The 16,046-nt window shown below is 38.5% G+C and overlaps 3 protein-coding genes across 4 annotated transcripts; 2 read left to right on the top strand and 1 right to left on the bottom strand.

The window, feature by feature from the left end:
• The first annotated feature begins 913 nt into the window (after nt 1-913).
• On the top strand, nt 914-8,850 carry cabp2b (calcium binding protein 2b). 2 transcript variants are annotated; one of them, XM_057349654.1, is made up of 7 exons: nt 914-1,459; nt 2,391-2,633; nt 6,849-6,879; nt 6,974-7,105; nt 7,564-7,673; nt 7,750-7,897; nt 8,020-8,850. In XM_057349654.1, the coding sequence occupies exons 1-7, from the start codon at nt 1,376-1,378 to the stop codon at nt 8,043-8,045; spliced, it is 774 nt and encodes a 257-aa protein (XP_057205637.1). In that variant the 5' UTR covers nt 914-1,375; the 3' UTR covers nt 8,046-8,850. The 2 variants fall into 2 exon arrangements, with proteins under 2 accessions (XP_057205637.1, XP_057205636.1); XM_057349653.1 differs by having other exon boundaries at nt 7,750-8,850.
• Nucleotides 8,851-9,986: 1,136 nt separating this feature from the next.
• Nucleotides 9,987-11,929, bottom strand: crybb1l1 (crystallin, beta B1, like 1). The gene is made up of 7 exons (XM_057349731.1): nt 11,847-11,929; nt 11,359-11,456; nt 11,149-11,267; nt 10,939-11,071; nt 10,706-10,848; nt 10,453-10,620; nt 9,987-10,118 (listed from the first exon to the last, which is right to left on the bottom strand). The coding sequence occupies exons 2-7, from the start codon at nt 11,449-11,451 to the stop codon at nt 10,091-10,093; spliced, it is 684 nt and encodes a 227-aa protein (XP_057205714.1). The 5' UTR covers nt 11,452-11,456; nt 11,847-11,929; the 3' UTR covers nt 9,987-10,090.
• A 1,055-nt stretch (nt 11,930-12,984) lies between these two features.
• Nucleotides 12,985-14,947, top strand: cryba1l1 (crystallin, beta A1, like 1). Its single transcript, XM_057349826.1, is given in 7 exon segments — nt 12,985-13,024; nt 13,334-13,416; nt 13,499-13,617; nt 13,714-13,855; nt 13,961-14,032; nt 14,035-14,108; nt 14,487-14,947. Coding segments are annotated over 6 exon segments (630 nt in total). The 5' UTR covers nt 12,985-13,024; nt 13,334-13,341; the 3' UTR covers nt 14,635-14,947.
• Nucleotides 14,948-16,046: the final 1,099 nt, after the last annotated feature.

A 16,046-nucleotide genomic window follows, 5' to 3' on the forward strand; every position in this document is an offset into this window, starting at 1 on the left:
TGTGACCCCTTTTTATCTCCTCTTTCATTCTCTGTTACCGGGAGTGTAGCTCTTTATCTTTATCAATTATACATCGCGTGAAAGAATCGGAAAGAGAGATTTCATGCTGTGTTCATCACCTCTGATTAAATATACGGGGTTAATGCCCGGTTTCAGACAAGGCTTAAGACTAGTCACACACTAAAATGAAAGTTTGAGCTGTCTTAACTGAAAATAAATTGCTCAAACATATTTTAAAATATGTCATTGCTATTGTCTCATGATGCACACCAGCATGTTTTTTTTCTAAGGCTAAATTTAAATATCCTAATTCAACTAAATCATAGTCTTGGCTTAAGCTAAGCCTTGTCTGAGAAACCGTGTTCGGAAATGCATTTCAAAGGTAAAAATTGATGTTGAAGTGAGGCAGGAATAACAATTAGAAGAAGCTGGCTGTGTATGATGAGGTCACAATGTTTCATGTTCATAAAAATCTGCTGTGAGTTTATTTAAAAGCCATCGCAGCACATATCAAAAAATGGTCATACAAAATATTATGCAAAGTGTTTTGTTTTTATAATATTTCACATTTGGTATAAAATCTATGGCGTGGTGACTGTTAATGCTTCCTATAATAAGCATTATAAATAAATATATTTATTTGTACACATCAGGGTTCTGTCAGTGTGGAATCTATAGAACCCCCAATTAGTGCCTCAAGTAACTTTTTTTGTGTGAACGTGTACTTGGTTATGAGGCACATGATGCTATGTGTCAGAGGCACAGCAAGTATGTGAGATTTAAATCCTTCGTTATGTTTTACCACAGCAACAATTCACCTGAAATTAATTTTGTTTAACAATTCAATGCACAGCAGAATACAGCCTTCAGCTCTACAGAAACAGACATTGAGGGCGAACGAAAGATAAGGAGACAGAGATATCGGATGGATAGAGTGTCACGTGAATGTAAGAAGGCCAAATAAAGACATTCTATACTTCAGTCTGTCTTTACCTCGCTGGACCAAACACGCTCTCACTGTGTCTTAAGAGTGAAGCAGAGACAAATGAGGAGAACGGTAGAGAGCTTCTACAGGAAGTTAGTGAGACACAGAGAGACACAAAGACATGCATATAGAATTTAAAATAAGGTTTGAATGTATTTCTTCGGATTTTTGAAGACGACATTGATTGCTGAAAAACGTTTGCCAGGCCTTCCCGAAAGCGGCTTGAGTTGCAGAATAGAATTTTGAGAAATACACAGGAGTTGTAATTGCACTGACAAAACTTCAGATACAGTAGGCCCGTACTGGGAGGGGTAAACAGGTGTTGTCTTACTGTGTGTAAGAGAGAGAAAGAAGGGGAAGAGAAGGAGAGAGCGTGTCATTGTTGCAGCGATGTTCATGATTATTCGAGAAGGATCAGCGGGCGTGGCAAGTACCACCGGAATGTCCGCTCCACATGAGAGAACAGCAAAACAGGTATATATTCTGTTTATTTGTACATGTTAGTGATTGTACAGTATGTATAATTTCGGGTGATAATATGTTTATTCTTATATTCAGCTCACTTTATATAAGTGTTCTGCCTTTGTGTTGTTCAGCTGGTAGGTGTGTGGTGCTAATGTCAAGGGTTTGATTCTCATTCGATGCTCATTCTGAAAAAAATGTATAGATTGAATGCATCGTATGTTAAAATACAGTCCCTGCTTAATGTACAGAGCCAATTGTACTGTTGTACAATTGGCAATGAATGGCAATGAATGAAGTCAATGAATGGTCTGTTGAAATTACTAAAGTCTAAATACAGTGGCATCATTGCTCTCCTCCTAAACAGCCTGAAAGTAACACTTGCTTAACCAATGGCATGATTTTCAGACAGGGCAATCTGTTTGTCCAACTAATGAAAGACAAGACGAGTGTTTGGGGAATATGTTAAAGTTTTGTGTACAGTTCAAGTAAACTGTACAAAAAAATATCCAGGTTCTCTCTTGACTCAAAATTTTCTATTGACTTGATGCATTTACATTTTTAATTGGCTCATTAAAATGTTTGTAAATTTCACAAACGTCTGTTAAAAAGACTATTGCCACAAGTGATAGATTCATGCAAACCTCAACTGAGCCAATTGAAAAATTGTAATCACTGGAAATTTTTGAGTTGGTCTTTGAAGTTTTCTTACATAGGGCCCTACTGTATGACAAAAATGTAATACAGTCCAATTTGATTGTTTTAAAAAATCAGTTCTTAAATAACTTGCTTCAAATTTCAATCAAATGTCTTTTTGATACCCATTCTGTAACTTATGATCTCAGTTATGACCATTAGTTACTTACTAACTTTCTTCGGCTCCTTATGGTCATTCTACGTCAATTTGGTATCACATCTCTAACCTACACTTGCGTTCTGACAGGTGCAGGCCGCAATTAAGAAAAAAGTGGAGAAACAGAAGAAACAAATTGAAATGGGCGTGGTGGAGGCATTCAGCAGTAATACAAGACCCAAAGTCAGACAGAAATGGAATAAGCCCATTCAGTCTAACAAAAAAGCTGATGGTGGTGAGGAAGAAGATGAAGAGGAACATGACGAGACCGGGGAACCAAAGGAAAAAGAGGAAACTGATCTTGTTGCTATTGTTGCATCTGTTTTCGGCCAAGTAAGACAACATAACACACCGCCCTGCAGGCCATGCATCAAACCTTCTGTCTTCAACTTCAACAGTACTTATTACCTGTACTATCTGTACTATTCAAAGTACTGTACTATTCAAATGTTCACATTTAGTTTTGTGTTGCTCTTAAAATTTTTTTTTTTTTAAATAATTAATAAAATTATATGATAAAGCAATTGCCAGGAAGGGGCCAAACTACAGCATAGACTTCATTACTAGAAGTAGATGCCTGCCAGACACAAAATGACAGGTTAAGGAGCTGTACTAACAAGCACGTCTATCTCCTCATGATTCAGCTTCTGATGACCTGATCTTGGCCATGTGGTGTTGCATTCCTACATTAGGATAATCTTGCTCCAGTAGTAATCACTTGATCACCAGCGGAGAGCACACCAGAAACCCAATCTTGCCCACTCACCTTTCTGGAAGAGGGATCATTGTTTGCTATTTTCATCATTATTTAATTGGCTTGGTGACGTGGCAAACTAGTTTAGATTCATGCAGTTAGGAGTCAATACTTGCTTTGTACCTTTATGTAACCCTAATGTGTTTAAAACTAATTAAAAATATAAAATATAATAAAACTAAAATCTAATTTATACATTTTGGGTCATATAGTGATTGCCATTTAAGTATTCATTGAAACTTTATCTATTCGTTTAAGTCACCCGAGAATGGCTGATTAAAAGGTTAATTCAGTCCAGGTTGGCTAGTCTGACATCTGATTATCTCGATTATCTGAGTATCGGTAAATAAATAAAGCAGAGGACTTCAGCTAGATACAAGAGAGCAAGCAAAAGAGGGTGTTTCATTTCTCAAATATTTGTAATAATTATTATAAATCTATTAGAGGGATAGTTCACCCAAAAATAAAAATTCTGCCTTCATTTACTCACCTTCGAGTTGTCAAATGTGAATGAGTTTCTTTGTTCTGATGAACACAGAATAGAAAGATATTTGGAAGAATGCTTTCACCAAACAGTTCTTGGAGCCCAATGACTACCAGGAATAATTTTTTTTTGTTCTGTTGAACACAAAAAAAGATGTTTTGAAGAATAATGTTGAATTGAAGAATGTAGGAAAGCAAACCGTTGTGGGGCACTTTTGACCATTGTAATTTTCCTACTAGTCAATGGGCTCCAGTACTGTTTGGTTTCAAGTATTCATCCAAATATCTTTCTCTGTGTTCATACAAACAAAGAAATGTATACAGGTTTGGAACACCTAGAGAGTGAGTAATTCTTGAGAGAATTTTCATTTTTGGGTGAACTATTCCTTTAATCCCATTACACATATTGTATTATAAAACGGTCAGTTCTGGTCCTTGATTCTGATTGGCTGAGCGGAGTTCTAAGCCGTTATAAAATACCTCAATATATAACGGCTGACCGCACCACATAGCCTAAATATCATTTTATTTACTTTATTTTATGAAACCTTGCTAAGCATATGGAATAACCGTTTTATAAAAGCAATAAGCCCCAAGAAGCAGTGGGTTACAGAGTGGGTTACAGGACTCATGTCTTCTACACTGCTGTATTAGTGGACTTCAAGCCTGGATGGCACTTTTGGTGCTGTAGGCCAGGTAGTACACCAAAATACCAATCAGTGCAGCCAAGACATCTGTAGACACCCAGGGACCATTCCACTACACACTCTGTAACCCACTGCTTCTTGGGGCTTATTGCTTTATTATAGCACACCCACTAGAGGATCTTGTGGTCCAGTTACCTGCATGGGGGTAACTCCACCAGGGGCCTGTGGACAGCTAAAACAGAAATTATATTTTTTCTGTCTGTCATGCCTTTTGTGCTGCATGCACAGAGCATTATTTTTATATTCATACTGTTTGCAGTCTTGCGATAACATCTGGTCAGCACACACACATGTGAAAATCCACAATCCCAGCCGCTCATACAGTAACCTCAGATGACTCAACTCAGCGAATCTGTCAGTTTATACAACACATACCAACACACACCACACATACTTTGTTATTGCTTTCACTGTTCACACAATATAGAGCAACATTCACCTGTTTGCTAAACATGCAAAACAATCTACATTTATAGCAAACTTCACAGAAACTTTAATATTACCACAATGTACAGTAATGCGTGTGGGGATTAGATTAGAATTCAAGTAGGCTTGTATGCTGCTGGGTTTTGTGTGGATTTACAAGAGTAGTTCTCTGCTCATCTGACCATAGGTGTGTTTGTGATTAGAATGGGATTATAGCACGCATACGCATACGCGCGCAGACACACGCACCATGTTTTACGGGGACATTCCATAGACACAATGGTTTTTATACTGTACAAACTGTAAATCATATTCCCTACCCCTAACCCACCCCCTAAACCTAACAATCACACACAACTGTCTGCTCTTTTAGATTTTCAAAAAAGTTAATTTTTAAAGTAAAATTCAAAAAATGTCCACACAAGGACAAGGATTTTGGATATTGCCATCTTTGTGGGGACATTTTGTCCCCATACCACAGGGTTTACCCTTCCCACACATACACACACACTATTGAGTCAAGTGTAAAAGACATTAACATTTATGCCCTTATTTCATTTTATTTGGCCAAAACGATATCTTTATAGACAACAGGTTATGTTAAATAACTTAACATTGGCACTTAATTGATTTACTCACTCTCTTTATATTTGTACCGCCCCTCTTCTTTTCCTCAAATCTCTTTGCGTTCTCTTTTCCCCCAGCTACATCATCCAGTGTCTCTGTGTCTTTAATCTGAGATGGGGGATTTAAAAAGGTTCTCGTTTTCTCGTCTAATTCGCACGCCCCCTGCCTCCCCAATCTCTCTTTCTCTCTCAGTTTGAACATGAAATCATTTGCATGGGACTTCTGTCTGAGGGAAGTGAGAAATGGACACGGAAAAGAAGTGAAGATGATAGAATAAGGGAGACATTGCTTCATTCTATGAAATGCAGAAGATGTTTGAATTGTTTGTGTTTAGTTGTGCGTCATTGGAGAATTAAATGAAAGGGTCTTGGTGAAGAAAGCGATGCAAAGGTTTGAATCTACATGTGTTACGTTGGTTTGGTGGATTTTAAGACACTGTAAAGTTAATTTCATGTTCTGATTATGGAAGAGTGTGAGTGTCATGTCGTCGTTCAACATCGTTCAAAACAAAATGAAGAAGGTAAGACAAATATATTTGAAGATTGAGGCCTATGTGTGTTTATGTTAAATCAGTTTTAAACTGAAAAGTTATTTTAAGAGGTCTTTGAGGTAATCTAGCTGTTTATATTATAGTTCAGTAGTTTAAGGACATGTCAAGCAAATTGACTAATTGTGCTTAATTAGATTATGTCTCAAGTAAAATTTGGCCCCACCCTAAGGGTGTGACTGAGGATAAAGGGCCCAGAGAAGCAGATGGAGAGATGGAAGTGCCATCTGAGTTTAAGGAGCCTCTGTATGCTGTAGTGCAAACCTGCACCATGCTGCATAACATCGTTGGACCAGCTTGCATCTTGATAAAACAGGGCTTCGCAAAGTCACAGCTCGTATGTAAAAACCAAGAATGTGATGTCTCGGCATCTACATTTTCTACCTGCATTCATATAAAACATCTCGTCATCCTTTTCAGCACAACGTTATCTTCATCCTTGTGGATCATCTGCTTCCTTTCACCCCATCCAGTGATGATGTAGATTGTTGTGAAAGACAGTTTAGGACATTGAAAGATATTTAATGAATGTCACTATGGATTTCAGACACCTTATAACTGTGATGAAGTGAGGAAAGGAATCCAAGGAATCGATATTGCATAGGTGTCATCTGTAATCCAATGATAGCTATATGTGCATGTGTATTATAGATAAAGCTGTAAATAAAAAGGAGAATCAGCTCTGTGATTTTCTCATATGGCTCTCTGGACGATGTTTTTTGTGTACCTCTCCTCGAGTTAAACCTTCAAAATCTCCTAAACTACGTCTGTTGCCAGGCAACTTTACTATGTCATCTACCATGTCACCGCATTATTGTACAATAAGACCAACCTTCTACAATCTTTACTTTCACAAGCTTTCATTTTTGTCCTAGTTTTTCATTTCAACATACCCACCTATATGTTTATTCAGAGAGAGAGAGATTGAATAGAGGTATTGAATGCATTATGATTAACATATAGTATAATATTGTTTTTTATGTCTTTCTGCCTTGATCAAACAGGACCGAGAACTGCGTCCAGAAGAAATAGAAGGTATTCATAGACACAATACACACCACCTCACCCAAAAATCAGTTTCAAGAATCAGTTTCTATGTATCAACATTCTTTCTCACATGTTTCTGAAGAACTAAGAGAAGCCTTCAAAGAGTTTGATAAGAACAAAGGTTACATTAACTGCAGGGACCTGGGCGAATGTATGCGAACTATGGGATACATGCCGACAGAGATGGAACTCATTGAATTGAGTCAACAAATTGGTGAGTGACATCATCACACCATTTTTTACTCAAGTGTGCTCATTAAATATAGTTGTGAAAAGGCGTATAAAAAGATAATAATTTAAAGAAAAAGGTTATACAATAAAAACATACACTATATCTAAGAGTTTGCACTACCTATTCAAGCCCCTTTCCTTTAATGTAAGCAAATTTAAAATAATTTTAACTTTCTTTAGATTTCCTTAATTTATTTTTGAATCATCATGTTTAAACAATCTTGTGGAAACCATATAGCTCAAATGCATGTCAGTAAAGCAAAACAGGTGCATATAGTACTAAAACATTCTGTGATCTAACTTTTCAATTTAACTTTTTATTTAATTGTGTGTAATGCGATAAGAAATTCTATAAATGGGGAGGAATATAAGACATAAGAAGTATTTTTATGTTTGCACTACACTATAAGAATGGTTATGTTTGACTCTTTTTTTTTAAAGGTGGAGGTAAAATTGACTTTGAAGACTTTGTGGAGCTCATGGGCCCAAAAATGCTGGCAGAGACAGCAGACATGATCGGAGTCAAAGAGCTAAGAGATGCTTTCAAAGAGGTACACATACTCACATACATAACACAATGCTTATTGCAGACATCTGTGACTTTATCAGCATTTTACCGATGTGTAGTTTGACTCCAACGGTGACGGGCAAATCAGCGCCACAGAACTGAGAGAAGCAATGAAAAAACTGATGGGACAACAGCTGAATCCCAGAGATATTGACGATATTCTCCACGATGCAGACCTCAATTGTGACGGACTGGTTGACTTTGAAGGTGAGACAATGTTAAACATAAACAATGATAACAAATATTTGCAAAATACCTTTACATTTTTACTTTGCTAACATCTCAAATTGCAAATTTTTCTTCTGTTTCCCATCTCATTAAACCCTCAGAGTTTGTGATGATGATGTCACGCTGATTGAAGCCACAAAGATATTTCCCACGTATAGCACTTAATTTCCAACTCGGGACAAAATGGGGACAGTGCAACAATACGCCCTTTTCACATGACGTCACGCATCTTTCGTTCTGCCGCGAAGCAGTGTATCATTACTTCCGCTAGCACTCCAGTTCATAAGGTGGCGATAATGCACCTATAAGCTGGTTTGCCAACTGCCAGTAAAACTCAAGAAGAAGTTACTACTAGCGCCTCAGAATGGAGTTTACCAAGTCCCTTGCACATCTGCCACAAATACGGCTAGATGATGTACAACGTTGTGACAAGCAGAGTGGGACGAGAGAGATGCTCGACAAGATCAAAGCTAGAGAAAGGATACAAATTCTTCGTTGAACAGTACCTGTTTGATTATGAAGGTATTTTCTTTTTGTGTTAGCGAAGGTGCTAGGATAAGTAGGAATACGTGTTCTGTCAGTTTTTTTCTCACTATTGTTAAATTCCAGCACGACGGCAAAACGGAAGTTCTTCTTCTTCTTGTTGTTTGTTGCAAGACGGATGTTATGATACACTGCTTTGCAAAAAGGCGGAAGTTAAGTGACGTCATTGTGAAAAGGCCTTATTGTAGCAAGGGCTCTTGAGATTAACACTATTTGTAAATGAACGCTTGACACATAATATTGATTTATTAAGCATTATTTAAACAAAACAAAACAAAGTGTCTCTTATTGTTTAAACAGTATTTAGGCAGTGTTTGTCTGATTAATGATTGTTTTAAATTTGTAAAATTGAAATTGGGTTTAGTTAAGTTTTTCAATAAAACTATTTGATAACAAGGTTTTGCAAATTACCTGTTCGTGTCTTTTGTTGTGTCGACAGATAACTATGAGTTATTAAGCAAGCAGACACCAAAACTTTAACACTTTATTGTAAAGACTACTCAACTTTATTTTTGTATGGCATTTTATTTTTGTTAATTCTGAAATAGCCTCATTAATTAAACACCGCCAATATACAGACTCAACAGATGATACAAGACCCATTCTCATCCTTTTTTAACTTCTGTCCCCATCCCAAAAGAAACACCAGAGGGCAGTATGTATTATGAATCTCATTGAGATCACAGGAAAGGCGGGAGACAAATGCACGAAACTTTCTGGAAAGGTGGGCTTTCCTGCACGCATGTATTTTGTGGACATTTTAATGAGTTTAGTCAAATCAGTTCAGTTGGAGAACGTGAATAATGATATAAAAATAAACGTAAAAGCTAGGCTACTAATTTGACACTTCGTAGTAAACGTTAAAACAACGATTTAGTTAATTGATTTTGCCTGATTTTGTATCTGTTCAATGAGGGAAAACTAAGGCCAACCCTAACCGTTTTCATACTTGTTTCATGCTGTTTGCAATTCTACCGACTTTATTTGATTTCTGTGTAAAAGATGCACTCACTCACTCATAAAGCACAACAATAGCGCCATCTGCTGACTAGGTGTTAAAAATACTAAAACGCTTTTCAGCCCACATGAAAAATACTCTAGTAGGCCTATAATAGTACTTTAGAGTTTATGAACCTTACTGTTGTAAATAGTAAAGCATATTGCAGTATTTATTACAGTTTTTCAATTTACTATATAAGGGTTCAAAGCCCCCATTGTACACAACAAAATGTGACGTCCCCACCACTATACTACAGAAAACTATAGCATACTACAGTACAGTATTTATCAATGTGGGAGACTTTATGTATGGAGTAAATATACATTTAAAACTAATTAAAAGTATATGACTTAAGAAACTTCATTCCCCTGACAAAGTTTCCATTTTAATTTAAAGCAGATCAAAGGTAAAAAATATGAATAAAAAAACCAATTCCCCAAAATATCTACTTCTTTACTCATAGTTTATAACTTTTATATTGCGATCAATACGATGCATGAAATTATAGATTCACAAAGACAAAACTTCGGTATCACGCTTTTAGGCTTTTATTGAAAAGGTGACCAGGATTCTGTACAGCAGGCAAAGTGAGATATACAGGGCACAGGAGCATCCCTCTCCTCAGCCCTTCATCTCTCTCTCCTTCTTTCCATTCTCCTGAAGAAAGGGCGATGTAGGCAGGGGAAAGAACAGGTGACAATAAAGAAACTAAATTATGGAAGGAAAAAGAAGTCATGACGCAGGAGAGAAAGAGAGGAGCTGGCGAGGAAGAAGGATCTGTGTTCATGGGAGACGCTTAGAGACCTGAGAGATACACAGCCTGCTGGGCTTTAACATGTTCGACAGACACAGATCCCACGTTGAGCCGTCTGTCATTCATTTAGCATTCACACCCCTCATACCGCATCAGATATCTTTTCTCTTCTCCTTCCTCTTGCGACCCTCTCCCTGTCCTCCAGCCCTCCTCTTCCTCTCCTGGTCCGGCCCTCACTTGCTGGCCATGGTGTAGCAGCCAAACGGGTGCCACTGCTTGTCGCGGATGCGTCTCACAGACTGGAACTGAGGGCAGCGAGCGCCGTACTCGTTAAAGTGTCTGTATTCGCCCTTTTCCAGCAGGAATTGGCTGCCACGGTATCCGGGGTACTGATATCCCACCCAGCTGCGAAAACAAGAGTTCGTAGTTTAGTTAATACGTTCTTAATATTGAACATTTAAATCGGGGGTCGCAGATTCTGCTCACTCACGTTCCACAGCTGACCATGATGCTGCCAACTCTGTCGGTGAATCCGTAAGAGAACAGACTGGGAACGTCATCATCCATGATCTCCATTTTGCGTCCCTTGTACTCACCCACCTCGTACAGGCAGATCTTGTGCTTCTCAGGGTCCTTTGAGAGAAAAGTGATGCAAGTGTTTTGTTAGATAGATACTGTAAATGTAAAGTCTGGGAGAAAGTGGAAGCGTGTGCGGTTACGCACCATTCTGACGGGTCTGAAAGAAAGCAGGTAGTCGTTCTTTTGGCAGTTGCTCCAGGAATCCCAACGAGGATACTCGCCCTTCTCCAGAATGTACATCTCTCCGCAGAAGTTCATCTGCTCAAAGCCCACGAAACTGCAGGGGACAAATAAAATAAGGGAATCTTTCTAAATAATATAGAATATAAATAAAGAGTGTATGGGATTACTTACGGGCCGCACTCTACACGTAGTGAGCGAACTTTGTCCATGCCCATATCGCAAACGTTCATGCACTCGTTGCTGATTTCAATCATACGTCCCTGGAAGTTCTCCTGGTCAAACACATACATCTAGCAAAAGAGAAAACAGCGATGAATCCAAGTGCAAAAGAGTTGTGCGTGTTTACATTTTTCCAAATAAATGTTTGTTTGATAGTTTTACCTTGTAGGACATCATGCCCATCTCGGACTTCTTGGTCTGGGCTGCCTTGCCGTCGGTCTGGGAGGCAGTCTTTTTTTCTCCACTGGAAGACATGATGCCTGGAGTAAAATAATGGAATGGGTCATGAGTTATGAAAAAATTATAAATGAACTTGAGATGGAAAGAAAGTTATAAAGAAGTAAGCATGTGACACGTATGTTGGAGGACAGAGAAGGTTCGAGAGAGTGCTTGAGTAGTTACAGGGATATTTGTAAAAGATCTTTGGGGCAAAACAAATCATCATAACCTACTAAGAATTATTTTGGCATTAAATCCAGACTGCTTTTTTCATAGATTGAAATAAGATGGAGACTATCGTTTTTATTGTACGGAAAAGAGCAGATTGGACATTCAGGAAAACCAGAGACTATCCAAGGTGTGTTTTGGTGAACTGTACCTTAAAACATCAGTTGCGTGTGTATGCGTGAGTAGATATTCTGCTGTCTTACCTGTGTGTTGAGTGCGTGTGTCCGTACCCAAGGTTCACTCTGAGAGTGTTTGCGTCTGGCTATGCCTGGAGCTCTTATACCCTGGCGCTGAGTCTATGAGGATTACACTGAAACAACGAAACATGTCGTATTCAGCATGTTTACAGAAAAGCCCCACATCATCAGCACAGAGTGAGAAACACAGTTCACACCGTTATATCACACAGATTTTCTCATTTTCAGGTTTGGTTTATACTTGAATAGAATAGCAATACACATCAGCATAAACTGTACGTCACTTCATCTTGGGTGTGTATTGATAAAGAGATTGATTGAATTGATTCATTTTAGGAACGTGAGAATATGTTTAAAACAATTTTAACAAAACTTAAAAAATAAAATAACTGTAAAAGATTCGCCTCATTTGCTGTATTTATATATTTTTCACAACTTATGTATTCATAATAAGCATCTTATGTATTCACAATGCATATACTACCAGTTAAAACTAATCAGATTCATGCCTTAAAATTACATTTTATATGGAATCAAGTCCTACATATGAATTTATTTACATATTTGTAATACATGAGTAAGACTGGATAGCCAACAAGTGCCCAGTGTACATGTGATATGTTGCAAATAAACATCCCTCGTTCAACCTTATAAAATTGGTTGAGAATGACAAAACGATTCTAGATATTAGAAAATCTCCACATTAAATTCAAGATTTACTACACAATTCCCATATTTCTGTTTGTAATGTTTCAAAATGACTTCCATGAATGAACTTTACTGCAACCACACAGTAGGCTACCTCTCAGATAAACCTTTTCCCCAAATCGACACTCAGCTGGAGCAAGCTCAACTAATCCCTGTATTTTGGGCTCATTGTGGTTCCAGCGCAGGACTGCTGACCTGCACGAACATACTGGAGCTAAACCTTTGTGTCCCCTCCTTTCATCCCAATCGCATCGCACTTGCCAGCCACCATGTGGCACTTCTATAGTATGTGCTGAGCTGGCGACCCTGTGGCCTGTCCCACAGAGGAGATGCGCTTCACGCGCGCCGCACTCGACGATGGCGAGGGCGCGCAAACCCGTGCGCGCACGCGGCGGCCGGTATAAAACCGAAGCGCCAGGTTCTCTCAAAGCTCTACGCGAAACAGGCGTTCAGGCCCAAGCCTAGTGACTAAAACGGTAAGATGCCAAATTGAACATCATGGGATTAAACAGTTGGCACAAATATAACACGAATGGGTACTTCACATCTAACTTATTAGTATAACAACAAAAATCATTAGTAGTTTGATTTATTATTGAGTTTTTTAAAACACATTCATTTAAATTTTGATGTGAAAATTGTGTACAAAAGTTTCCATTGTTTATAATATTATATCAGTGCATATTTAAGTAACTTAAATCATATAACAATTTAGATTAATATTTGCATGTTATAGCCTATAACAAAATACCTTGCTTTGTTTAACAGTGTTTCAATTTTTTTAGATAATAAGATGTATAGGTTCACCAGATCCCGCATGATGCAGCCCATGATCAGTTCTGGCATGGGAATGGCTCCTTTCTTCAAGGTAAACCAGGTAAATGTAAAATACATCGAATTGAACTACATGTTACAACATGGACTCTCAAAATCGTGTGCTTCTGCCTTAGGTGACCGTGTTCGAGCAGGAACACTTCCAGGGCAAATGTCAGGAGTTCACCTCAGAGTGCTGCAACATCCAGCAGTGTGGCTTTGACAACATCCGTTCCATTCGTGTGGAGAGCGGAGCGTGAGTAAACACTGCTTGCACAGAAGATGCGTTGAGGGATCATCAGTGTATGTGGTATGAGTCATACCGTATGACTGGATGTTCTTCTTTTCGCAGCTGGGTGGGTTATGAGCACCATGACTTCCAGGGCCAGCAGTTCATCCTGGAGAGAGGAGAGTACCCCCACTGGGATGCTTACTGTGGAAACCTGTCCTACCACATGGAGAGACTCATGTCTTTTAGACCCATCTACGGCGCTGTGAGAATCATTTTCATTTACATCATCATGCTGTGACATCTTAAAATGTGTAATATGTGTGTGTGTGTGTTTATTTGTATAATTTCGCTCTTTTTCTCACTTCAGTCTCACCAGAGCAGTCGTATGATCATGTTTGAGAAGTAGAACTTCCTGGGCCGCAGTGCTGAGCTGTGTGACGAGTCGACTACCCCTCTCTGCAGGCCATGGGATGGTGTCGCCCTGAAGTGGGCTCCATGCATGTGCAGTGTGGCGCGTAAGTGTACCCTTTCTTTCACCTTTTTATTTTCTATTACCTTTTAATAGGAATTATTATCTATTTATTTGAATGATCTATATATCTATTTATTTCTATTATCTAGTTTTTTTATTTACAGTACTGTTCAAAATGTATGCTTTCTCCCACATTTTAGAATAGAAGTAAATTAAAAAAGTTTGTATTGTAATGAGAGAAATTGCAGTGTTGCAACGATTATATTTTATATATATTAGACAAAGTGACAGACTAACAATTCAGATTATGATACTGCAACAAGCAAAATGAACAGGATTGTTTGTCTGGTTATACCTCAACACCATTTTATACCCTTCCATCACGAAATCTCGTGATTCTCTCCTCTACCTGTGTGTGTAGTTTTGTGTGTTACGAGTTCCCAAGCTACAGGGGCAGACAGTACATTATGGAGTGTGACAGGCACAGCGGAGACTATCAGCACTGGAGAAACTGGGGTTCCCACAGCCAGACCCCTCAGATCCAGTCCATTCGCAGAATCCAGCACTAAGAGCCCCGCCTCACCAGGGGACACCACACCGATCACCCTGCCGCCCGACAAACACATCATACGCACACTCACACTGTTTTACTTTACGAGTGTCTTTTTATTGCTAGGAACACAACACGCATCAAACTCTATACATACCATTTTGTCTTACACGAGGGTGTCAATCAGGTACTGACAACAGTTACTGGCTAATGTCAGGTGCTAAACAACACCCCCTGAGGTGCTACACAAACAATGCAATATAAGCTACGTTAGGCCATATCTCCTTGAGGGGATTGACTGAGAGCAGCTCAGGTGTAATGTGTAGGAGAAGAACATCACAAACAAATAAATAAACTTATGTTTACTTCAATGGCTGTGTGCATTCATTGCTTGTGTGGTAGTGACGCCAGTCTTAGTAAAAGGTGCTGTGTGGAATGTGTGAGGATCTATTGACAGAAATTCAATATAACATACATAACTCTCTTCAGAGGTGTATAAAGACCTTACGTAATAAAGCGTTATGTTTTTTATTACCTTAGAATGAGCTATCTCTATCTACATACAGCACGGGTCCCCTTGCATGGAATTCCCCATGTTGTTTCTACATTAGCCCTAAACGGACAAACTGCTCTACACACATAAATACGTCTTCGTCAAGGCCAACATTTACCGACACCTAGGGTTTTTTATTACGCATTTCATAAATACGTCTTCGGCAAAGAAACAAAAACGTGATGACATAGTGCTGTGTCAGCCATCATAGTGCTTTGAAAGGGAGGGGTGGAGTGAGCCATTGGTTGCCATTCGCAACCTCACCACTAGATGCCACTAAAGTTCATACACTGGACCTATATGCTGTATATATATATATATATATATATATATATCTCGCATGTGTGGGTAGTTTTCTATCTTTATTAACTACAGCAAAAACCAAAATAGAGCCAGATTGTTCTTCAATCTGCCTACCTGGCAAGGCCAACATTTACTGACACCTAGGGTTTTTTATTGTTTAGCTACACATAAAATACTGTTTTCACTTACCCTGTCCCCATATTTGTTTTGAACATGCTTGTTTACACACGAGAACATTAGTGGTTGGATCCATGTCTTTTATTTCTGACCATGGTTACAAAATAGACTTAAGATGAGCAAGAAAACGTGGCTTGATTAATATCAGTCTTCTGAATTACATAGTGCGACTTATATACAAGTCAAATTATATACAAGCAACGGTACCAAGTACCACCTGTCTTTCAGAATTTAAAATTTGCATTTCAAATATGTAGATACACATTTATTCAGAACTCTAAAGCTAAACAGTACTAAATAGACGGAAAATGAGAAAACCTTAATTAGAATCTAATACATCAACCTCTGCATCTTCTTCATCCTCTTCCTCTGTACTAAGCACAATATCGGCAACCAGC

The sequence above is a fragment of the Triplophysa rosa genome, linkage group LG13 (assembly GCF_024868665.1).
Source record: "Triplophysa rosa linkage group LG13, Trosa_1v2, whole genome shotgun sequence".
NCBI classification, from domain to species: domain Eukaryota; kingdom Metazoa; phylum Chordata; class Actinopteri; order Cypriniformes; family Nemacheilidae; genus Triplophysa; species Triplophysa rosa.

Excerpts from the sequence above, each read along its gene's own strand:
- cabp2b (XM_057349653.1), top strand. The coding sequence starts at position 1,376 with ATGTTCATGATTATTCGAGAAGGATCAGCGGGCGTGGCAAGTACCACC. Across the intron at positions 2,634-6,848 it reads TTGCATCTGTTTTCGGCCAA|GACCGAGAACTGCGTCCAGA; the intron begins GTAAGACAACAT and ends TTGATCAAACAG. Across the intron at positions 7,674-7,749 it reads TAAGAGATGCTTTCAAAGAG|TTTGACTCCAACGGTGACGG; the intron begins GTACACATACTC and ends ACCGATGTGTAG.
- crybb1l1 (XM_057349731.1), bottom strand. The coding sequence starts at position 11,451 with ATGTCTTCCAGTGGAGAAAAAAAGACTGCCTCCCAGACCGACGGCAAG. Across the intron at positions 11,268-11,358 it reads TGGGCATGATGTCCTACAAG|ATGTATGTGTTTGACCAGGA; the intron begins GTAAAACTATCA and ends CTCTTTTGCTAG. Across the intron at positions 10,621-10,705 it reads ATCATGGTCAGCTGTGGAAC|CTGGGTGGGATATCAGTACC; the intron begins GTGAGTGAGCAG and ends TTGTTTTCGCAG.